Source organism: Prionailurus bengalensis, chromosome A2 (assembly GCF_016509475.1).
Source record: "Prionailurus bengalensis isolate Pbe53 chromosome A2, Fcat_Pben_1.1_paternal_pri, whole genome shotgun sequence".
Lineage (NCBI taxonomy): Eukaryota > Metazoa > Chordata > Mammalia > Carnivora > Felidae > Prionailurus > Prionailurus bengalensis.
The window spans coordinates 165428588-165452801 of NC_057348.1; the positions used below are offsets into that span (position 1 = coordinate 165428588).

A 24214-nucleotide genomic window follows, 5' to 3' on the forward strand; every position below is an offset into this window, starting at 1 on the left:
CCCCCCACCCCACACTCTGGCACCCTCCCACCTTCTGTCTCTATGAGTCTGACTCCTCCAGGGACCTCATGTAATTGGAACCATACGATATTTTCCCTTTTGTGTCGGGTTTATTTCACTTACCGTAACGTCCTCAAGGTCCACCCGTGTTGTTGCCTGTGCCAAAATGTCCTTCCGTTTGGGGCGGCTGGGTGCTCAGTCCGTTGAACGTCCAACTTCAGCTCAGGTCATGGTCTCGCTGTTTGTGGGTTCAAGCCCCATGTTGGGCTCTGTGCTGTCAGCACGGAGCCGGCTTCAGATTTTCTGTCTCTCTCTCTCTCTGCCCCTCCCCAGCTCACGTGCTCGCTCTCTCTCTCTCGCTCAAAAACAAATACACATTTTAAAAAATGTCCTTCTTTTTACAAGCTGGGTAATATTTCACCATACGTGTGCGTGTGTGTGACATTTTGTGGATCTGTTCATCTTTCCATGGAAACTTGGGTTGCTTCCATTTGTTGGCTGTGTGGCAGCGAACATAAGTGGACAGATGTGTTTGAGTCCCTGTTGTCACTCTCCTGGGTCCACGCCCAGAAGAGGAGATGCAAAATCATGTGGTAATTCAGCATGTCATATTTTGAGGAATCGTCATATGTGTCTCGGGAACCCTTAAGACGTCCAGAAATGACTCCAAACAACAGATGACCCAAGGAGACAATGTTGTTTCTGTGTCACTTGGCAACACCGCCCAGGAAGTTAAGCCCAAAGGAAAAAAATCGGTTGATGTCCAACGAACAGATCACACAGTTTTCTCCAGTTCAAATCAGCGTGGCTTCTGGTTGTCTTTTACTACATTGTGCACAAGTGGCCGCAGAAACGATCCTGTGTAAAGTCTTTTTAGAAGGGCCCGATGTAAAATTTACTTCCCGGGACCCTGGCTGGCCCCTGGAGAGGTTGGCCACCACCTCCTGGAAGGCTGCCTGATTGGAGAAGGAGGTCTGTTCTGTTTCCTCGCGGGACAGCCCCCCGGCTTGTCCTTCTTTCCGTGTTCTGCTGTCATAATCACCAGGAAATGATGAGCAGGGCGATGTGGCGGCCGGGGAGTCGGGCTTTACTCCATAAATAGGCAGTTATTCTTTCTGTGCTCGAGTTTCTTTATGGAGGAAGGAAACAAGTTGAGCACGGGAAGCCCGTGAGCGCCACCAGCGTCTTCCAGCGCCCCGGCCCCGCGGAGCCGAGCTCCCCACCCCGTCCACACCGTCGTCACCTCCCAGCGACGTGACCGGGTTCGGTCTGTGGCGCTCACCAGGCCTGCTGGCTGTTCTGTTTTCTCCCCTGTCTGGCTCAGGCCTGCTGATACTCCAGTGAACTTGGGACGGAGCCTTAGGGGCTCTTTGTCTGTTTTTCCACCTCTGTCGTGGCACCTGTTTTGTTTAATTTCACTCCATAAGACCACTGTGTACTGTGGTTTCTTGTCAAGCGGTTTTCCTGCTCTCCCCGACAGCCAAGACCTACTTCGTCCACACCCGCACAAAGTGCTGGCTGGTCCGCCCGTCAGACGGGAACATGGGAACATTCCAGGGTGTGTGGAACCAGGAGAGCAGACGTGAGAGTGGGCCTCTCACCCTGGGAAGGCGCGGGGGGCATTGTGTGCTGCTGCAAGGAGAAAATGAGTCGGAGCTGAGAGTCAGAGAGGTGTTGGCGGTCTCCTAGGAGATGCGAGCCACACACACGGGTCCGGGGAAACGTGACTTGCGGGCATTGCTGCCTGAATGGCAGACGCCGGGGCCGAGTCTCGGAGGAAGGAATAACAGCCTGGCACCTCCCTGGGGAAGAAGCCTTGTGGGATCACTTGTGAAGATCCCGGACTTTGATCCAGACCCGGACATTGTGAGAAACGTAAGGTACGCGAAATACAAAACTAAAACCGAAACGGAATGCTGATTCACACATCGCGTAAGTGGATCACAGCATACAGGAGAAACAGAAGCAGAAATCGGATTGTCAACCCTGCAAAACGTGCTCTTCTGTCTGGACAGTCCCTGGTGACATTGCTGACAGGACACGGGTCTCCAGTGCCCCTTTGGTGTCGCTTATGTTAGCACTTTGGTGTTTTGGATGTGACCGTATGTCTTTGGCTGTCCCACAGCGCCAAAGCATCCCAGCTGATTGTTTAGTTTCACTCACACCCCAGTGTCTTCTCTATCACTATTTAAAAAAATTTTTTAATGTTTAATTTTGAGAGAGAGACAGACAGACAGGGTGTGACTGGGGGAGGGGCTGAGAGAGAGGGAGACGCAGAATCCGAAGCAGGCTCCAGGCTCTGAGCTGTCAGCACAGAGCCCGACGCGGGGCTCAAACTCACAAACCGTGAGATCATGACCTGAGCTGAAGTCAGACGTCTTACCAACGGAGCCGCCCAGGCACCCCATCGTGATTTAAATTTCTTTCCTTTTGATATTTATTATGTGTTGGCTGGATGAAAACACATCAAAACATTAGATAATGTGGTCTTTCCCCTCAAGGGAGGATGATGCATGAGGAAGGCATCACGGAAGGGAAAACATGAGCCATGGGCTGGTAGAGTAAGTGTTGAGTTTGGACCAAGGTGATCTCATTTGCCTTAGCCCCTCCCACAGTGCCAAATGAGTGGGAGGCACCCCCACAGCCAACAGCTCACTGGTGACCTCCGTGAGAATAATGGTGTGGGTCCATTAAGGGAGAGGGGACTCAATCATATCCCAATCCTAACATACACTGTAGAGTGCTTCCTTGAGTCTGCAGGGAGGCGTGTCCAACACCCCACGGGGGAAGGGCTGAGCACAAGGTAAGAGATTTCCCAACTCCAGTGGCGTCTCGCAAAGAAGCTGCCTTGAAAGTGGTGGATGAATTGAATAAGCAAACACACGACCGGGTTCGGAAGGTTAGTCAGTTGTTCATGAAATCAGCTACTTTGGCCCTAGTCAGGTAGGTGGGTTCATGCTCACCTGAGAGTTGCTAACGTTGATCGGTCGCCATGATTCTATTCTAGAGAACGAATAATGTAGAATGATGTTGTTTGGGGAGGAAATAGTACTTGGCAACTCCATAGTGTTGAGAGGAGGGAAGAAAGCCCGTTCAGGCGAACCTCGCCGGTCCCGATCACCGTAGCGTTCCTGTTTCACATACGACAGTGCACATGTGGACATCACAGCCGCTGCAGGGACTCAAAGCGAAAGCACACAAACAAAACCAGGGAGAGGAAAGCAATAGAACTTAGGCATTTAAAAAAATCCATTCCCTAATAGAGTAAACACATCTTCCACCGCAAGTTACGATTTTCAACATCATTTACCTTGTACTTCCGCTGTTGAGGAAGGCGGCTCTAATAAATGAGACACAGTGATGACCTTTATCAGCACTACCGATAGCTATAAATTGAGCTGAACATCCCCATCAGCTAAGAAGACAGAACTCATTACTGACCAAAGATTGCTGTGTAGCCTTTGATGGAGACAGGTACCATTAAAACGAATGCTGCTTCACTCGTGTTGACAATGTCTTACCACGGGAGACCTGAAACACCACGCATTGATTTTTGTGGGTGACTACAGTACCATAACCTAAGGATGAGCTGAGCCTTATTGTATGTTAAATAGCAGTGCCGTGCAACGTGTTCTTTTTTGAAAGACTTGATCTGTTGCTTCTTACATTACGATCTTTACCAATGGCATACGTGGAACAGAATTGTCGATTTTATAGTCCTGACAATTCAAGTTGAGCCATTCTCTTGTTTCAGATATATATCCGTGAAATTAAGTCAAGATTTTTAATTTTAATGTTTATTTATTTTGAGACGTTGGGGGGGTGGGGAAGGGGCCGAGAGAGGGGGAGACACAGATTCCAAAGCAGGCTCTAGGCTCCGAGCTGTCAGCACAGAGCCCAACGTAGGGCTCGAACTCATGAACTGTGGGATCATGACCGGAGCCGAAGTCAGATGCTCAGCCGACTGAGCCATCCAGGTGCCCCAAGATTTTTAATTTTAAAACTAAATACAGCAAATACAGAAATTTGTTTCTACCAACGCTAGCCTTATTTATTAGCAACAATACTTGCTGAATTTGGGAATAGACCGGGGTTGAGATATTCAGGTTATATCACTTGCCCTGATTATAAGGCATCCCTGTGTACTTTCAGGTGTTCTGGTTAGATGATAAGCTACACAGTTACTCTAGAAATATATGAAATGGAAGGACTATCGCAATCCTTGGTCTTCAGGTGACAGTTTTATCAGATTCCACATGTAAAGCATTCCTTTTAAGTCCTGTGACTTTTCATAAAATGGCTTCCATTACCCAGATGATGGTTGTTTCCTGCGAAAAGTATCCATAGTGCTTAATACTCAGGATTACTCAATATTGAACCGGACGCTGTTCTAATGTCACAGAAGCAAGGTGTCCTTCACATCCCTATTGCTGTCAGAATGGAATATTGAGGTAGAGAAAAGTCAAATAACTTAAGTCCACGTAGTAGGAAAGGTGGGAAATTTTTAGTACTTCAGATTAAAGATCTACCGTAAGAGATGGGTCCTCACTTCACCGTGGGGTAAGAGCAAGGACCTCCTTGCCTCTAATCGCTGCATCCGGGCGGCCAGCGTGTGACTGGTGCCGCACCTGCTCTGGGAACACAGTCAGCACCCAGGTTGCCACGGCTTTCACATTGATCGGTTCTGGCTGGCTGATGGGCTGGGCTTTCTCGTCTCATCCCAGCAGAGCTCTGGGGTCAGAGCCGGAGTCAGAAGACAGAGGTGGGTTTATAATAACGACGCCATCATGTAGACTTCTGAGGCCCCTTGCCTGGAGGAGCGGCCTGGGCGGCTGGGAGTCCCGTGCTGAGCTGTTCCCCTTGGCAAGGACAGTCCCCAGAGCTGTCACAGGAGGCTTCACGCCCGGCCCGAGCAGGCGAGCCAGGCAGCCACACTCCTTGGGGAGAGATCTGCCTTTGACCTCTCACATTTGTTACACGTGCTGGACCTTCTCTGAAAGCAACAGCCCGCCCGTGTCTACCATATGAGGGGGCGCTTGGAGGCCTGACAGAAATGAGCTCCCCTGAAGGAGCGAAGGACTCCTTCATAGGGCACCTGCCTGCTTTTCCTAGGAGAGTGAGAGTACCTCTGTTCTTCCACCCCGACGAGTAGAATCGTTTCCTGTAATGGTTTTCTCCACTCCGTACAGTATCTGTGCTCCACCTGCTGCTTGCATTTTGGATTGTTTTGTTTGCTGTTAAGTCAGAAAGATGAGAGCTGTGTTTATTCGCGCTTTTCGCAGACCGCACCCAAAATTCTGGAATAGGGCTCATGACATCTCTTTCCTTCACAAATAAAGTCGTAGGTGCATGTTTGGCAGAAAGCCACACGGACTCTCCTTGGCGGAGAGCCGAATGCTCCCGTCCGTCTCTCCCCACTTGTGCCTGGGCTCAGTGGCCCTGCCCAGTTACCCTTTTGGAAAAATGAGGTGGTTTATTATGGAGAATGACAGACTGAGTGATAAAGTAACCTGACTTAGCAGAACCCAGCAACGGGATTAAACCTGGTTCTCTGGACTCCAAATCCAGAGGAAAAGCATGATTGTATCTCTTATTAGACTCATCTCTGAGCAAGAGAAAAATGAAAATCATACTGGTTTACACAAGACAGAAAGGTTGTCAGTACACCTAGAAGTCAGGAGGGAGGATCTCTGCTCTAATTTGCTTTTGTAGTTCATCCGCAAGGTTACCTAAGGGTCCAAGATGGCTGCTCTAGCTCCAGCCATCAGAAACCATGCAGAGGTGAAAAAGGAGAGGAGGACAGCATGCTCTGGCCCGTACGGACACAGCTTTGTAAGTTTCACGGCCCACTCCGGGCATGTCCCGTCTGTGGCAGAGCCTGAAACAGAAGCCAGATTCCCAGGCTCCTAGACCACACTTTTCCCAACGATCTGTAGACGACCGCTGGCACTTTTCATCAGAGTTTTTCTGAAGGAACGTTCCTGTCAAGTTTCCGTGTCTCGACCCATATTCATTAGTCATTACCAGCAAGTGATTTTTCTCTTGCAAGCATAGCTAAAGTAAGGCGGTCATTTCAGCGAGACCTCTAGGTACTTCTGTTTGCTAATTTGTTCCATAATAATCATTAGAGGGAACAATATTGACATAAAACCTGAGTTTACTTTCCGCGGTAGTCTGCTGCCTTAATGTAATGCCAGCAGACGGTAAGGTTATTCAATACCTTCTGTCTTCTATGTTTGTGCTGGAAAACAGAAAAGTCTTAGAACCCCTGTTGATGAAGTATGTACATGATTGAACACTGACCCAGCTCTTAGCATTTTGATTAAAACCATAGCCCACGTGGGGCGCCCGGGTGGCTCAGTCGGTTGGGCATCCGGCTTCGGCTCAGGTCATGATCTCGCAGTCTGTGAGTTCAAGCCCCGTGTCAGGCTCTGTGCTGACCGCTCGGAGCCTGGAGCCTGCTTCAAATTCTGTCTCCCTCTCTCTCTCTGCCCCTCCCCGGCTCACAGTCTGTCTCTCTCTCAAAAATAAAATAAAAACATAAAAAAACTTTTTAAAAACCCCATAGCTTGCAGAACCACGTGCTATGGCTTTTCTGAGCTACTGTTTTACTAAAGGCTATGGCATTGGAACGACATAAGTAGCATCATTCACTGACCACTGCATTTCAGAATCTGCTAATCGTTCAGGACTTTTGACAAATAACTGATGGTGGTAAAATTTGGCGGCCTCAGAAAACAGCATGTGTAATCTTCCAAGTTGCTTCATTTCTGGGCAAACTGGTAACCAAAAATCACTTTTTACACAGTTTAGTGATTGTTTTCATATCCCGTCCATGAAATTTTGTCCATATCTTTCTTGCACATGCTGAAATTTACTTGAAGCAGAATTTAAAAAAAATTTTTTTAATGTTTATTTATTTTTGAGACAGAGAGAGACAGAGCATGAATGGGGGAGGGTCAGAGAGAGAGAGGGAGACACAGAATCTGAACCAGGCTCCAGGCTCTGAGCTGTCAGCACAGAGCCCGACGCGGGGCTCGAACTCACGGTCCGCGAGATCATGACCTGAGCCGAAGTCGGATGCTTAACCGACTGAGCCACCCAGGTGCCCTGAAGAAGAATTTTTTAAAGGTAGAAATCATGAGGTTTGTGGTTTTATGTTAATGTAAAGTAGACATGTGTCCAAGATTTTATTTGTCTCAGGAATTAAGGAGAGAAGTGGCAAGGTATAAAGAGAAAAGTTAAAGGCAGACACACGTGTAGGCAATCAGAAATGCTGGGATGAGTTTGCTGGAAAAGTGGTGGCTTTTTCTGGGGAGGTGGGATGGGACAGAGGGACCCACTACCTGTCCACCAGGCAGAATTTATTTGCATCTCTCTGGCTAGAACCCTTCTCGTTGCTGTCAGCTCTCTACAGCTTACAGTCATAAAATAGCTCAAAGACAGTGATAGGAGTAGACATCTAAAGAGGCAAACAGCCCAGGAGGGGTTACATACACAATGCCTAATATTCACCGAAAGGATACTCCATGGTCTTTTTTGTCCATTTCAGAGTTTTTTAAGATTTTTTTTGACACTGTCGATAACACTTGCGATTGATTTGCTTTAAGAGAAGTTTACTAAGTAAGTAATAGAAACATTATATATATATATTTTTAATGTTTGTTTATTTTTGAGGGAGAGAGAGAGAGCACAAAGAGGGGAGGGGCAGAGAGAGAGGGAAACACAGAATCCGAAGCTGGCTTTAGGCTCTGAGCTGTCAGCACAGAGCCCGATGTGGGGCTTGAACTCATGAACCGTGAGATCATGACCTGAACCAAAGTTGGACACTTAACTCCCCTAGGAGCCCCTAGAACCATCATACTATAATCATTTCAAAACCCTTCAAGAAGGGGCGTCAAGGTGGCTCAGTTGGTAAAGCATCCAACTCTTGGTTTTGACTCAGGTCATGATCTCATGGTTCCTGAGTTTGAGCCCCATGTTAGTCTCTGCCCTGACAGCATGGAGACTGCTTGGGATTCTCTCTCCCTCTCTCTCTCTCTCGCTCTCTCTCTCTCTCTCTCTCTCGCTCGCTCTCATTGACCTCCCCCAGCTCTCTCTCACTCTCTCTCAAAAATAACTAAACTTACAAAAATCTCATCAAGGAGTCTTGTATTTTTATAAAACAAATCATAAATATCCTTAAATACGTGTAATTAGCACAGGACTGCTTAGCTAATCTTCCCTTGTTCTGTACCCACTGAACCCTTTTCTTATAAAGCCTTACCTGTATATTTTCCTTTATGATAGATTCAGGTGAAAACAAGATAAATTGCAAAAAAAAAAAAAAGTGCTAATTGTACAGATAAATTGTTTTTTCCCTTAGCCACATAAGCTAGCGTTGTCAATGTTAAACACAGAAAGAAGTGATTTGTTTTGAGCGGGGCTTCAGTATAATACGCTGTTTAAAAGTCTAAACATGACTCTGTTGAAGCACATAAAAATTGGCCCCCATCCGAAGAGTGGAAATTTAAAAGGTTTTAAAAGCTCTCTGGGCTGTCCATTAATCAAAGATAAAATTGGGCATTCACAGATCTTACGAGCCAAACTAGTGGATTTCAAATCCCCTAAACATCATCCTTGCATTGTAGCTACTTTCCAAGTCATTTCCAGGCTGAGATCAATATTTGTTTGACAGTACTTGTCTGTGTAGTTACCCACGTTGTGAAAGCGGATATTGTGGTGTCACTGTCTCAGAATTTGAAGCCCACAGAATTTAATAGTCCACCTCCTTCCATCTTTCCACCCGTTTCATTCCCAGACAACCCAGCTCACAATTTCTGTGAGATAAGCTAGAAAGAAAAAAACAACAACCGAGTACAGTAAAAGCTTGGATTGTAAGTCGTTCTGCAAATGTTCTGCAAGACGAACAGACATTTCTAATAAATTTTAACTTGATAAACGAGCGATGTCTCGCCATATGAGTCGTACCTGACGCTGGACGTTACGTGATCACAACCGAGCCAATGGTTCTTGAAACTGGCTTCCATATACAAGTGCTTTGGATTACAAGCATGTTTCCGGAATGAATTATGTTCGCAAGCCAAGCTTTCGCTGTATAGAACTTTCATGTTTTAACTTTTTTGGAATCCTTTGGCTCTTTTGGGCCAAAACGCACACATTAGCTTCCACCATGCTGCAAAACCTGTGAGGTTCTGCGAAGGAAACCACCAGAGCGTCCCCACCTCAACGCGTGTTGTGTAAAGGGCTACCCATCTAACCTTCCGTCCTGGATTCTCCCTGCTTCCTGCTCTCCCTGGGATTTTCTGCCTGAAAGCCTCTCCATCCACTGAAACGTGGGCCACTGTTCTTATGTCCACCCCACTTGACTGTATGTTCCTAGAAATTAGGGGCTATGTCGTTTTATCTTCTGCTTCCTTTTTATGAAAAACTTTAAGCTTACAGAAAAGTGGAAAAGATAGCACAGCGAACACCCATATAAGCACCACTTAATCTTAGCACTTTCGCCTTTTTGTGTCTTCCCTCAATTTTTCTTGCTGAAAATATTTAAATGTGTCATTTTCTTTCATCGCTGAAGACTAAACACACATCTCCAGAAGTATACCCTCTTTGTATCTACAACAACCTCATTCTCGGCGAAAAACATGGCTGTAGTTTTCTAATACCATTGAATTCCTAGGCCATATTCAAATTTCCTCCTTCATTCTCAAAATATATTCTATGTCTTTTTTTTCTCTCTGCTCAGATCACATTAAGGATCCTAATTGTGCTTGATTATGTCTCTTAAGTTTCTGCCAATGTAGAACAGCTCCGAGCTATTTCCCTGTATTAGGCCAGTTGTGTTATAGAATCTTCCACATCCTGGATTTCGTCTGTTCCCTCACGGAATGATTTCACACGTTCCTCTCCAGCATCTGGTTGTCCCACTGGTAAAACAGGACTCAGAGGTATATTCATGGGTGAAGCTGGGGCCTCCAACTTCCTCCCCTATAAACAGGCATTTTCCGGGGTGCCTGAGTGGCTCAGTGAGTTAAGCATTCGACTCTTTTTTTTCTTAGTTTTTAATGTTTATTTTTGGGGGGGGGGGAGGGGCAGAGAGAGAGGGACAGAGGACCTAATGCAGGCTCTGCACTGTCAGCACAGAGCCCGACGTGGGGCTCGAACTCACGAACTGTGAGATCAGAACTTGAGCGGAAGTTGGACGCCCAACCGAGCGAGCCACCCGGGTGCCCCAAGCGTCTGACACTTGATTTCATCTCAGGTTATGATCTCACAGTTCATGACAGAAAGCCCTGCATCAGGCTCTGCCCTGACAGTGCGGTGCCTGCTTGGGATTCTCTCTCTCCCTCTCTCTCTGCCCCTCCCCTGCTCACGCACACATTCTCACTCTCTCAAAATAAATAACTAAAAAGAAGTATGCGTTTTTCCATCGAGACTGGCGTGTGTTCTCTGAGGTCGTATTTTGGCACCAGGAAAATACCCCATCAGCTTTCTCGGAATGAGTTTAGCACGCATGGACGGTCCTTACCTGAATGGGGTGTTTCAGCAGCGGCTGCAAATGGTGATTTCCTAAGTTCGTCATCCCTCACACATTCACCAGCTGGCAGGCTTCTGAAAGGAAGGCCTCCCCCTCACAGGCGGGCTATATGTTGTCCCCCTGAACTGCTGGAAAAGCAGGATGAATCCTTGATTATTCATTTTTTCCCTCCAAATTTGTATTTATTAAATTCCAGCTAGCTAACATCCAGTGCAATATTGGTTTCAGGAGTAGAATTCAGTGACTCATCACTTACATACAACACCCAGTGCTCATCCCAACAAGTGCCTTCCTTAATGCCCATCCCCCGTCTAGCCCATCCCCCACCCACCTCCCCTCTGGTAACCAGCAGTGTGTTCTCTAGAGTTAAGAGTCTGTTTCCTGGTTTGTCTCTGTCTTTTTCCCCCTATGTTCATTTGTTTTGCTTATTAAATTCCACACATGAGTGAAATCATATGGCATTTGTCTTTCTCTCACTGACTTATTTTGCTTAGCATTATACTCCCTAGCTCCATCCACGTTGTTGTAAATGGCAAGATTCCATTCTTTTTGATCACCAAGTAATATTCCATTGTGTATAAATACCACACCTTCTTTATTCATCAGTTGATGGATATTTGGGCTCTTTCCATGGTTTGGCTATCGTGGATACATCAGGGTCCATGTATCCCTTCAAATCAGTATTTTTGTATCCTTTGGGTAAATACCTAGTAGTGCAATTGCTGGGTTGTAGGGTAGTTCTATTTTTAACTTTTTGAGGCACCTCCATACTGTTTTCCAGAGTGGCTGCACCAGTTTGCATTCCCACCAACACTGCACATCCTCGCCAACACTTGGTTCTTGTGTTCTTGATTTTAGCCGTTCTGAGATGTGTAAGACATCTCATTGTAGTTTTGATTTGTATTTCCCTGATGATGAGTGATGTTGAGCATTTTTTCATGTTTCTGTTGGTCATTTGGATGCCTGCTTTGACATCTTCTGCCCATTTTTTGACTGGATTATTTGGTTTTTGGGTGTTGAGTTTTATAAGTTCTTTATGTATTTTGGACATTAACCCTTTATAAGATATGTCACTTGCAAATATCTTCTCCCATTCTGTAGGTTGCCTTTTAGTGTTATTGTTTCCTTTGCTGTGCAGATGCTTTTTATTTTGATGAGGTCCCAATAGTTAATTTTTGCTTTTGTTTCCCTTGCCTCAGACCTATCCAGTGAGAAGTTGATAACGGCCAATATCACAGAGGTTACTGACTGTGGTCTCCTGTATGATTTTAATTCTTTCCTTGCTCACATTTAGGTTTTTCATCCATGTTGAGTTTATTTTTGTGTATGGTGTAAGAAAGTGGTCCAGGTTCATTCTGCATGTTACCGTCGAGTTTTCCCAGCAGCATTTGTTAAAGAGACTGTTTTTTTTCCATTGGATATTCTTTCCTGCGTTGTCAAAGATTGACCATATAGCTGTGGGTTCATTTCTGGGTTTTCTATTCTGTTTCCATTGATCTGAGTGTCTGTTTTTGTGCCAGTACCATACTATCTTGACGATGACAGCTTTGTAATACAGCTTGAAGTCCGGGATTGTGACGCCTCCTGCTTTGGTTTTCTTTTTCAAGATTGCTTTGTCTGTTCGGAGTCTTTGCAGTTCTATGCAAATTTTAGGATTGTTTGTTCTGGCTCTGTGAAAAATACTGATGGTGTTTTGATAGGGATTGCATCAAATGTGTAGATTCCTTTGGGTATTATAGACATTTTTAATTACCAGTTTCAGAGTCAGGACTTGATGTCATAGGTCCCTCCAACTGTGGAAAACGAGTTGTTTTTCTCTTTTGGGAGTTCCATTATGGATTCCTGAACTGTTTTATACATTTGATGTGTTTGAATCAATTAGGATATTGTTCTTTTGATGTTCAGATTTTACCAGCTTCGGACCTGAGAGCCCTCCCACTGGTTGTCTACTGACACAAGAGTGTTGTGTAACAAACAACAACATACCCTCGGTGACATGCAGAGTAAGCATTTATCTTTCACGCAGCTGGTTGGCCATGGCAGAAGCCAGGAGGGGCGAGTCAAACTATACAAGTGCTTCTCAGGTGCCTGCTTGTTCACAGTCCAGTGACCAGTTTAGGTCATGCATCTGAGCCCACGTTCAAGAGGAAGAGCCTGGCGAAGGCAGACACAAAGGCCGTGGGCAGGAGGGAGGGAAGCATTAGGGCCATTTTGCCGTCTACCGTGGTCTTATGGTCTGTGTCCCCATCGGTCACCGAACACTTCCTTGCTGGCTGGCCGCTAAGATATTCCAGGTTCATACTATATGTTCTGTGCCTCAGATCGAGAAATGCCCAGGTCTTTAGAGATCCCTTGTGCTTTTTACTGAGAATGATAGCTTGGGATCCTGTCTTAGAGTACAATGCTGTGGTTAATGTGGAACTTAACAATAGCCAACACACGATAATTATCATCTGATTGGCAATGTTAATTGTAATTGTCCTTAAGTCAGGGAACACGGCAGATTCATGGTGCATACTGATTCTGTTTAGTGAGAAATGGTATTATTTCTAGACCACAGCATGGACGCTAGGGATTACAGATCAGTTTTTATATCTTATGGCCATCACCTGGCTGTTGAGTTTCTTCGGAAACATGCTATATGCTGTGTGTTATCGGCATACGTGAATACAAGTAATTTGTATCCGAGAAGAAAATAAAATAAGCAATAAGTAGGTAGAACGCTGTTTCTATTAGCAGCTGTTTACAATTAAAAGAAGATAATTAAAGAAAAACCAGATCTTCATTTACATGCACTGTTTGTTTCTCAAAGTCTATTTCTCTGAAGCAACTCTTTGTGATATTTATATAATCAATTGTCAGTCAATTTATATAATCAAGACCAACCAGGGGCACCTGGTGGCTCAGTCAGTTAAGCGTTTGACTTCAGCTCAGGTCACGATCTCATGGTTTGTGGGTTCGAGCCCCATGTCAGACTGTGTGCTGACAGCTCAGAGCCTGGAGCCTGCTTCGGATTCTGTGTCTCCCTCTCTCTCTGCCCCGCCCCCCACTCATGCTCTCTCTCTCTCTCTCTTTCTCTCTCAAAAATATTTAAAAAAAAAAAAAAGACCAACCAGCAGGTCTAAGTCATCCTTGGCGACGGGAACCACGTATCTCGATGGCTAAGAAATCTCTAGTACCACAAAATGCCATCCACTTAAAATTTCTTCATCATGGTAAAGACCTTTGAAAGGTTTCTAAAAAATACATTACTGTGTCAGGCAAAAATAAGCAACATACGAAGCCAGCTGATATATGATTCTCAGAGGAAATGACTGGAACGTCATCTTATTTTTGGAAGAGCGAGAAAAACAACTTGTTACATTGCTATATATTTTTCTATCACAATCGGGGGAAAAGAATAAAATGAAAAGCAATCACCTCCCTTGTGTTGGCTACCAATGTCGTCGCTTTCTTTAATTATGTAGCTTTGGAGAACTGCCGAAGCCACCCAGAACAATTAAATTAATGACATATTTTACATGCCGAGTACTTGACATGAACAATACGTCGCAGAGGGTGACGCCGTGCGAGACTTTCTCCGGGACATCTTTTCCTCACAACCTCACCCTCTGTGTTTCTCAGAATCCCCGGTGAGCCTGGCTTTTCAGTGTCGCCGTCCCGTCCTCAGAGTGTCCAAATGCACCTTACACTCCCCTCTGGGGTATCTTACTGCACTGCAGGGACGGGGAGAAAGGAGCTATCTCAGAATCTCACCACGAGGCACTAAAGGCAGAATTGCGAAGCGGCCCTACCCACCCCTGCTTCCTTTGACCTTGTCGGCCGGGGCAGCCTCTCACACAGCGGGTCTGCCTACGGAGTCGCAGGCGGGTTGCACATTTGGCGAATCAGACAGACGGGTGATGGTGTGAATTTGGTGAACGCATCACGCGTTTTTAGCCCCCGGTTTCCCCTCAGTCATCATGCTAGGTTTTAGAGGTAGAAAGTCCAGAAGGTGTGGCCTTTTCCCCGTGCGTCCCGCTCTCTTGGCGGAGGAGACAGAGTTGTCACAGCCAATGAGGAGCGTAAAGCAGGAGTGGGGTGCGGGGCAGAGCAGAGCGGGGTTAATCCTGCCTGGCAGACGCATGGCAAGCTTTGCAGGGGAGAGGCCTTTGTGGGAAGAGCGGACAGAGGTCCCCCGGAGGGAGTGGGAGAGGGCATTGCAGGCTGGGCAGTGGTCTGAGGCATCACCCAGGCACAGAAGGCACAACATGGTTCAGGACGCTTGATGGGGGGGGAGAGGGGGGTGACAGCAAATTAAAATGGGAAGAGACACCCAGGCCTGGATGTGAAGGACCTTGAATGTCAGGCTGAGGAGTTGGCCAAAGCAGTCTCTGCCAAAGGACCTAGAAAAAAAAAAAAAAATAGAAGCACGTCCTCGTGTGCACAGAGCATGGAGCGAAGGGAGTGAGCCGTCAGAGGCGTCCAAGGTGAAGGTGGCGGTGGGCAGACCCAGGGCAAGGGCACCGCAAGCCACGAGGACCCATGGCTTTGAGCCATTCAAGACGCCCTCAAAGGGGTAGGCGCAGACGAGGGATGGAATATTGAAGACGAGAGACAAAAAGGAGGCAGAGATGATTCCGGATCTTCTCCTGAGACAAGAGTAGCAGCTGACACGCACCCCAGAGCCTGCCCTGATCCAGGCGTCATTTTAAGTTCATCTCGAGTCTCCCGTACATAATGTCTCTGAATCTTCACATGCACGATATCGGGTGTATACTATTATTTCTCCCGTTCTGCAGGACAGAAATGGCCTTTACAAGCACCGTTCTGCAGAACAGACAAGCATTATGAGGGATGGAAAATACGGTGAAAAAATAAACCTTGCAAATCACCAAGAAGGTGAGAGAATTCTAAACTTGCACTCATCTGATAAAATAGTTACAAGATGTATAACTCAAAATCTGGAGGATGAACAGGAGAAAACTAATGGATCCATCATCATACCAGAATGTGTCAATGCAGTGGGAGGCTTTGTAAGAAAAAGTGAAGCGTGCAAAAAAATGGGCTGAGAAGGAGGCAAGTTAATGAATGGTACAACCCGCACGGTTCAATTAAAGACCAAATAGAGAACCCTGCATCTTCCGGTTAGAAAATACCCATTCCGTCAAGAAACCTTCCACAAAAACGAACCCCGCCTCAGGCTATAAACCAGAGTCAACAAATTTCACAGAGTGGATAGTACGAGTTTTTCTAACACATGTAGCAAATTACAAGTCAATAACAAAAAGACGAAGAAGAGTGTTTTACATACATTTGCAAATTACAAATTCCAAGTAAGTCCCAGGTTGAAAAGGAAAGCATGACAGAAACTAAAAATGCACGGAACAGAGCACTAATGAGAAAACTACCCATTAAAACTTGTGGATTCAGATAAAGACATAATTCAGGAAATTTATGGCACCAGTCGTGACTCTATAAGAAAAGTGGAAATGCTGAAATTAATAAGCTAAGTGTCAAACTGAAAAGATAAGAAGGGGAGGGGGTAACGAGACAGGGTGGAACAGAGATTAGTAACACAGAAACCAGCAGTGCCCTGGCGTCTCTGACCTGTCAGCCACACACGCCCAGAAGACAAGCAGAGCAGTTCAGCTGTAGGTAACATACCGGCATTGAGTATAAAAGGCTGCTGCCCAAAGTTGGTGGTCCGTGTCTAGCGAAGAAAATTACCTGGTGTTGCATAGGAAACCACATTTATTAAAGAATATTAACATAGTCCAGAATGTCCAGAAACTGACAACCATCATGTCTAGGATATAGCACAAAATTACCTTACTTACAAAGAATGCCCCCCCCAAAAAAGAGGGGAACGTACTTTCAGTATAAAAGAAAATTAACTGAGTCTGACTCCAGAATGAAACAGATTTTGGAACTGATGGGGCAAACATCCTAAAAGTGTATATATTTCCATGACACACAAGGAAGTACGTATGTTTTCCGTGAATGAAAATGTCAGCAGGGAAATGAGAAATCCCCGCAGAAAAGTAGAAACAGTAGAAAGAACAACATGGAAAATCCTAAACATAAGAACGCAGATTCTGAAATGTAAAAATTCACTGGGTGGACTTGACAGTCAAATAATCATGACAAAGGAGAGACAAAGCAGCTGTGATGACAGCTCAATAGAAATTATTCGAGGTGAACAGAGGGAAATTTTTTTTTTAAAGAACGGAGCATCAGAGAGTGTTAGATAATATCAAGGTCCCCAATATGTGTGCAGCTGGCACTCCAGGAGAGGAGAGGGATAAAACAAATAGAAAAAAATATTCGGCAAATTAAAGGCTGAAGATTTGACAAAGACATACGTTTGCAGACAGGAGGCTCAGCAAACACCAAACAGAACGAACACAAAGAAGTCTAATCAAAAATGCATCATAGCTGGGCTGTTAGAAACCACAAGCAAGAAGTCAGTCTTGAAAACAGCGAAAGAAAAATGCATGGAAACGGTGTCGGGGAAAGAACAATTAAAAGCCGCTTCTTGTTAGAAGCCATGGTGACCAGAAGGACGTGGCATGAACTTTCCAAAGGAAAAGGAAACACCATCAACCTAGAAATCTATGTGAAGAGACAATATCCTTCAGAAGTGAAGGAAATCAAAGGCACTCAGGTAAGAGCAAATTCAAGGAACTGGGTGCCGGCGGGTCCGTACAAACACACACCTCGAGGAAGTTCTCAAGAGGCAGGAAAATGATGCTGGTGGAAACTCAGGTCCTGGATCAAGTCTAAAAAGCGTCAGAAAGGCGAGTGATGGGCAAATGCAACAGACTTTTTTTTTCTTTCTGACTTTTTCTTCTTCCTCTCTTTATAAATGAGGTACTGTTATAAACAGTAATTATGACATCTTGTGGAGTATGTAAAGTATCTCGATTCAATACACATGACGATTATAACAGCATGGGGCTGGATGCGGGCTGAAAACTTGATAAATTTCTGTATTTCACCAGAGCTGGTACACTATTAACTCATTGTTGACTGTGGAAAGTTGAGTATGTATTCTAGTCCCTAGGATAAGCCCAAAAAAATTGCAAAGAAATACAGCTAAGGGGCGCTTGGGTGGCTCAGTCTGTTAAGCATCCGACTTCAGCTCAGGTCATGATCTCGCGGTCCGTGAGTTCGAGCCCTGGGTCGGGCTCTGTGTCGACAGCTCAGAGCCTGGAGCCTGCTTCGGATTCTGTGTCTCCCTCTCTCTCTCTGCCCCTCCCCTGCTCATGTTCTGTCTCTCTCTGTCTCAAAAATAATAAAAATATTAATTTTTAAAAAAAATACAGCTAAAATAGGGAAATTAAAATTCTGAAAAATATGCAACAATAAAGTGAAAGCCAGAAATAAGTGGAGGAAACAAGTAGAAACTAATCACACACACACACACCCCTACACCCCCCCACCCCCCACCCCCACCTCCACACACACACACCCCACACACCCATACACATACACACCCACCCCACACACATACAACGCCCTCACACACACACATACACATAAACACACGTTAGACCAAATGCGGCCGTATCAATCATTTCATTAAATATGCATACAGGACATTCACCAGGTTAGACCATATTACGGACCACAAAAATGTCTTAATGAGTTTTCAAAGACTGAAATCATGTACCGAGTCTTCTTTGATCCAGTGAATTTAAATTAAAAATCTATAAAACATAAAAGGGCCAGAATAACTTTACATACTTGCAAATTAAACAACATGTTTCTGAATAATCATTGGGCCAAGCAGATATTACAGGGAAGATTAGAATTAATTTGAACTGAATAATAATGTAACTCAGCATATCCAAATTTGTGAGATGTAGCTAACACCATCCATAGAGGGAAATTTTTAGCGTTCATCAGTTTTATTAGAAAGGATGGGGGGCGCCTGGATGACTCAGTCGGTTGGGCATCCGACTTCGGCTCAAGTCATGATCTCGCAGTCCGTGAGTTCGAGCCCCGCATCGGGCTCTGTGCTGACAGCTCAGAGCCTGGAGCCTGTTTCAGATTCTGTGTCTTCCTCTCTCTCTGACCCTCCCCCGTTCATGTTCTGTCTCTCTCTGTCTGAAAAATAAATAAACGTAAAAAAAAAGAAAAGAAAAGAAAAGAAAAGAAAAGAAAAGAAAAGAAAAGAAAAGAAAAGAAAGGATGGAAAATCAAACCAAAGATGTAAGCTCCCACCTTAACAACCTGGAAAGAGAATGAAAACCAAAGCAAGCAGCAGAAAGGAGTGAAAAAGGAAAGAGCGTAAATTTATGAGATAAAGAGTAGAAATGATAATACCGTTTGGATTAATCCAGTCTGCACAGGGTGGTCCCGTCAGCGACTGGTTATTGTGTGAAATGCCTTGACCATCAAGCTGGCTCAGTACTCCCACCGTCGCTCGGACAGACAGTATTTCTTCTCCTCGTCGCGTGCCCAGCCCTGTACCAGCAACCCGTCCTTCAGAAAACGTGACCTTTCACTGGCGGTAGAGACACACGTGCCTACAGATACACTTCTGCAATCATCCCGATCGGTGTGTTTTATTACTTTCCTAAGGGAATAAATGAAAGGTTGGTCATGCAAAGGTTGGTCACCGTCTCTGAGGACCGGATGTATGGATTCAGGGGTATGCGTGACCAAGAAACTGCCGACTCTTCCAGGGGTAGCAAGGAAGGTTGTGGACGAACTCGAAACAGTCTTGCAGGGTTTGGATGTGTGAGCACGCGTGCATAACACGGTTCACCCAAGCTGTACATACAGGAAATCACTACCCACAGTGCGAATTACTGTCCATGCCTTTTGGTAGTAAGTTTCTTAATCTGCTCCACGTGTCCACTGTGTGTTGGGCTCAAGAAAGCTCTAGAACGTCCGAAAGACTTCATGGGCATGGGCACTGGTGTTTTATATGCCAGTGTGTAGCGTAGGAGCGAAGATTCGGAGAGAAGCTTCACATGAGGTTATGTTGAGAGCAGCTGTATATGCTTTACCAGATTGAAAGGACCCTTTGATGAATCACAGGATTCTATTTTTGTCGGAATAGTTGACTCGTTCTGTGTAAGTGTCCGTCAGAAGCCTGCTGCGCTCCTTAATGTTTCGTTTCTTTTTTATTTCTTCTCTTGTAGATAAAGAATTCATCTACAGAGAACAGAAAGGAAATGTGATACTACAGAATGTTGAAACAAATATTTCTACGGTGTTAATAGAAGGCAAAAAAATTGTAAGTACTCTCTCTAATGACCGGGATAATTTCAGTTTTCCCTCCTGCAAGTCAATAAAGCAGAAAATGACTTTGGGTTTCAACTTTTAGGAGGAGCCTGGCAGAAGCAATAAACTTGTAACACTATAGCCTGAGCAGCTAAAGATAATGTGAAATTGAAACCACACTAATTTAATAAGATGAAAGCAGTTTCTTTTGTGTGCGGGACATTTCTCGGCAGGTGTTGGAAACAAGTGTTGCATATCACATGTAATTGGAAGATCACGTCCTAGGGCTTTAGACATTTACAGAAAAATTGCAGTAATGCACAGAGAATACTTCAGGAGGGCTTGCTCAGTCTCGTTTAAAAAAAAACACCTCATCTCCACATGCACAGGGAATATTAATGTAGGCACGCTGACTGCGCTTCGTCTGAACACGTGAAGTGATGTTTAGCTTTAAAATAAGTACTGAGTGGATGCGAATGCCAGTCAGTGCCTCATAATCTGGGAAAACCCATTTTCCCCGAGATTTAAGTAGCATCGAAATTTGGAGTTCATGTACAGTTGAAAATACTTAAATTTTTTAATGTTTATTTATTTTTGAGACAGAGGGAGACAGAGCGCGAGTGGGGGAGGGGCAGAGGGAGAGGGAGACACAGAATCCGAAACCAGCTCCAGGCTCTGAGCTGTCAGCACAGAGCCTGACACGGGGCTCGAACCCACAAACCGCGAGATCATGACCTGATGTTACTTTAAATAAACACGGAAGAGTGGCACCTGAGTGGCTCACTCGGTTGGGCGTCCGACTTCAGCTCAGGTCATGATCTCGCGGTTCGTGGGTTCGAGCCCCGCGTGGGGCTCTGTGCTGACAGCCTGGAGCCTGTTTCGGATTCTGTGTCTCCCTCTTTCTGCCCCTTCCCTGCTCGCTCGCTCTCTCACACACACGCACACACACAAAATAAACATTATAAAAATTTTTAAACAAACAGAAGAATACAATATCATCTTTACACTTCAATTAGCAACCATTGACATCATCCCTGTGTATTGAAAAGGCTGGGAAGTGAGCACTGAACTATGAAAATCATTCATCTTGTTGGGTGAGGAAGACTTTGTATATTATTTTTCATGGTGATGAATTCCATAATTGTTGTTTCGATGCCGTTTTACTCAATAATTTTAATCAGATTTTTAAAAATTCAGTATCACGTTTCAAAGGGATTAGACCTCTCCATCAATGAATATGTGAGCACTGCAGACAGTTCAGAAAGTACTTGGAAGGGAAAACACGTAAATTAAAAAAAAGAGTCCTGCTCCTCTGCTTATGGCAAGTTTTCTCACTTTTTATGTCTTTCCCTGTTTTAATTACTTATTTAAATTACTAAGTTAACATTTAAATAAAGTCTTTTTGTTTCTTTAATTTATGCTCGCCTTTGATTTTGTATAATCATTAGACTGTAGGATTTGAATTTTTATCTGTCTCTAAAAATTAATGAATTCTGACTCCTCACAGAGAGGGACATGATTACAAGTATTATGAGACCCTTTCCAGAATCAAGAGCTGTAATGGGTTCATGTGTTGTAGAGGAACTCGGGAATCTGTTGAGATAAGAACTTGAGACCACTTTTTTCCTTTTTCCCTTCATCCAGTATGCTGAGCTTTCACAATTAGCGTTCACTTTACTTTATTCTGTTTCGTTTAATTTCCATCAAGGACTCCGTGTGTGTGTTCTCACATTTGGAGGAGGAAGAAGCTCACTGCCGGGGCTTCTGCTTGCCCTCTGCGGAGCCCTGCAGGCTGGCTCCCACAGGTGGGCTCCTGCAGGTGCGCCCCAGGTGGGCCCCCGCAGGTGCAGGTGCGCCCCAGGTGGGCCCCCGCAGGTGCAGGTGCGCCCCAGGTGGGCCCCCGCAGGTGCAGGTGCGCCCCAGGTGGGAGGGGTCCCAGCCCCTGCCTGGTGGGCCCGTCCCCACTTTTGCTGTCATCCTCCTGGTCTGCATGACACAGCCAGCCAGCAGCCTTGCGGCTGGACAGGAGAGCCCGGCATGGCCAGCAAGCGTTTCCACCCTGAGGCTGGCTGCGCTTCCCACCTCAGTAAAAACCAGGAAGGGGAAATAGCCTTGTTTTTGTCTGCAGTTGAGAAGGCAAAAGCCAGCGGCCGGAACGCCCGCTGAACTGTTTTGTTTGGCCCACAGACTGGTTTCTTGCAAGCTGGAAGTCCAGGTTTCTGTCTTTTCTGGAAATACAGGAATAGCTAAAAGCAGCGAGACATCATTTTCTCAGACAGCAGAATTTGGCGAGCGGAACGGGATAGCAGCTGTCTGGTCCCCACAGCGACCACACTGGCTGACTTCTAACCAGACCCGCCTCTGAGTTTCCAACCCCCTTGGTCCAGGAACAAAGGGCTGGCATAACAAGTCACCGTCGTTTGCAAGAATGTTGTCAAAAGCCATGTCACGCACGGTGTCTATTCTAGTTTGGTTTCTGTGTCTGCAGCATTCGGTCCAGCCGCCGTCGCCATCCCTCTGCATTTTTTTTCTTCCTCCCCCTCGCGTCTCAGACACATTTTCTTCTTGTTCCTCTTCCCTTTCTTTTCCCCTCTTCCTCTTTTTCCCCCCGCTTATTAAAAGAACAGAAAACAAAAATATTTTTTACTTATTTTTATTTCCTAGGCTTGTCTCTCTCTCTCTCTCTTTTTCTTTTTTTAAGCCGGGAAGTATAACATTGTGTACCTGTGTCTTTAAAAGACCTGCAAAGGGGCGCCTGGGTGGCGCAGTCGGTTAAGCGTCCGACTTCAGCCAGGTCACGATCTCGCGGTCCGAGAGTTCGAGCCCCGCGTCAGGCTCTGGGCTGATGGCTCAGAGCCTGGAGCCTGTTTCCGATTCTGTGTCTCCCTCTCTCTCTGCCCCTCCCCCGTTCATGCTCTGTCTCTCTCTGTCCCAAAAATAAATAAACGTTAAAAAAAAAAAATTTAAAAAAAATAAAAAAAATAAAAAAAAAAAAGACCTGCAAAGAAAGAAAGTAGCAGCTTGATTTTCCTGGCCCTGCACCTGCTACGCTGTGCAGGTTTTAGGTGGTCTGATGTCACCCTTCTGTCACCCCTGTGCTCTCATCTGACATTAAAGTGTGTCCTCTGAGCAGGGCCCTGGGCTGGCTGAGGTGGGTGGGTGGAGACCAGGATTAGTGAAACAGTTTTACTCTCTGGGACCTTTCCACCCAGATCTAGAAGAGGCAGGCATTTGTGGCGTCTGTGCTGCCGTAGAGGCAGGAAGGAGAGAAGAGAGTCGATGTCAGCGGTAGATAGGGTGCAGAGAGGGACGTCCAGCAGCCCCCGAAAGGTGAGTACAGTTTGAAGACAAGCGGGAAGCAGCATCCTTGCTGCACAGCGAACAGGCTGAGCAGTGAATGTCCCGTGGGCAGGCAGGGTGGCCAGTCACCAGCTCCGGTGCAGGTCACGTGGGAGCGGTTGGAAGGCCGTGGCTCAGGGCCCCGGGAAAAGGTCAGGGAGCAAGCCGCGGAGCGCCTTACCCGGGGGTCTAGCCTTTTTACTCTGCAGGAAACTGAAAGGGATGGGACTGTTGAGGTCGGGTCTGTCTAGGGAAATAAAGCTAGAGCCACGCGACGGGGGTGCAGGAGGGAAAGATGAGAGGCGAGGGGCCCCCTGGGACTGCTTCGGGCCCAGGTGAGGCTGAACCAGGTCCTGGTGAAAGCAGTGACTGGGGAAACCAGGAGGGACGAGTCTGCGTCCCGTGACAGAGGCAACATTGACGAGTCCGGCTGCGCGGTGCACGAGGGCCACCGAGGCTGTAGCCACGGTCTGCGTCCACCGGGGGCGTGGGCGCGGGTCTCAGACACCCAGAGTGGGGAGCAGTCAGGGCCGTGGAGGAGAAAACCAGGGCTAACCGAGGAAGGAGGGGGACGCAGCAGGGTGCACGCGGGGTTCATTCAACACGCAAGGCTATGTGAGTGCTCACGCGCGTTTCCTTATTTAATTGAAACCCTGCGAGCGGCGGGCGGGATATTCTTCCCACTTTACCGAGGTTTATGGAGGCCAAGAGGTCTTTTTCTGAGTCACGTAGCTGGTAGCTGAGAGCCCCCAGGGCTGGTCCCGAGCTACATCATTTCTAGATGGCGTAAGGGGTCTTGGGGCCAGTGTCCCACGGCGCAGGAGGGTGCCACAGCCTCAGGTGCGGGGCTCACGCTGTGAGGCCACCGCTGCCTGTCCCCGTGGCCACTGCACATTGCCCCGAAATAAGGATCACCCCTGCAAAACACTGTGTCAGGCCAGCCTGATGCAACACCTGCCGAGGCAACCGTGCGGATTTACCTGTTTGCGAGGTGAGAGCTTTTCTCGGTGGTGGGTCTGCTCTGCTCTGTCCGGCTGCATTTTCAGGTTTCTTCTGGCTCTTACCACCAGTGCAGGGGCGGCACCTGCTTCGATCTGACTCCAAATGTAATGATTTTTAGGG

The 24214-nt window shown here is 46.2% G+C and overlaps 1 protein-coding gene across 6 annotated transcripts in view; it reads left to right on the forward strand.

Moving 5' to 3' along the window:
• DPP6 (dipeptidyl peptidase like 6) overlaps positions 1 to 24214 on the forward strand; it is a 945711-nt gene that overhangs the window by 638863 nt on the left and 282634 nt on the right. For all 6 annotated transcript variants that reach the window (XM_043590488.1, XM_043590487.1, XM_043590490.1 and 3 more), the window contains exon 4: positions 19672 to 19766. In XM_043590488.1, the coding sequence (XP_043446423.1) occupies positions 19672 to 19766 (95 nt within the window). The remainder of the gene's footprint in view (positions 1 to 19671; positions 19767 to 24214) is intronic.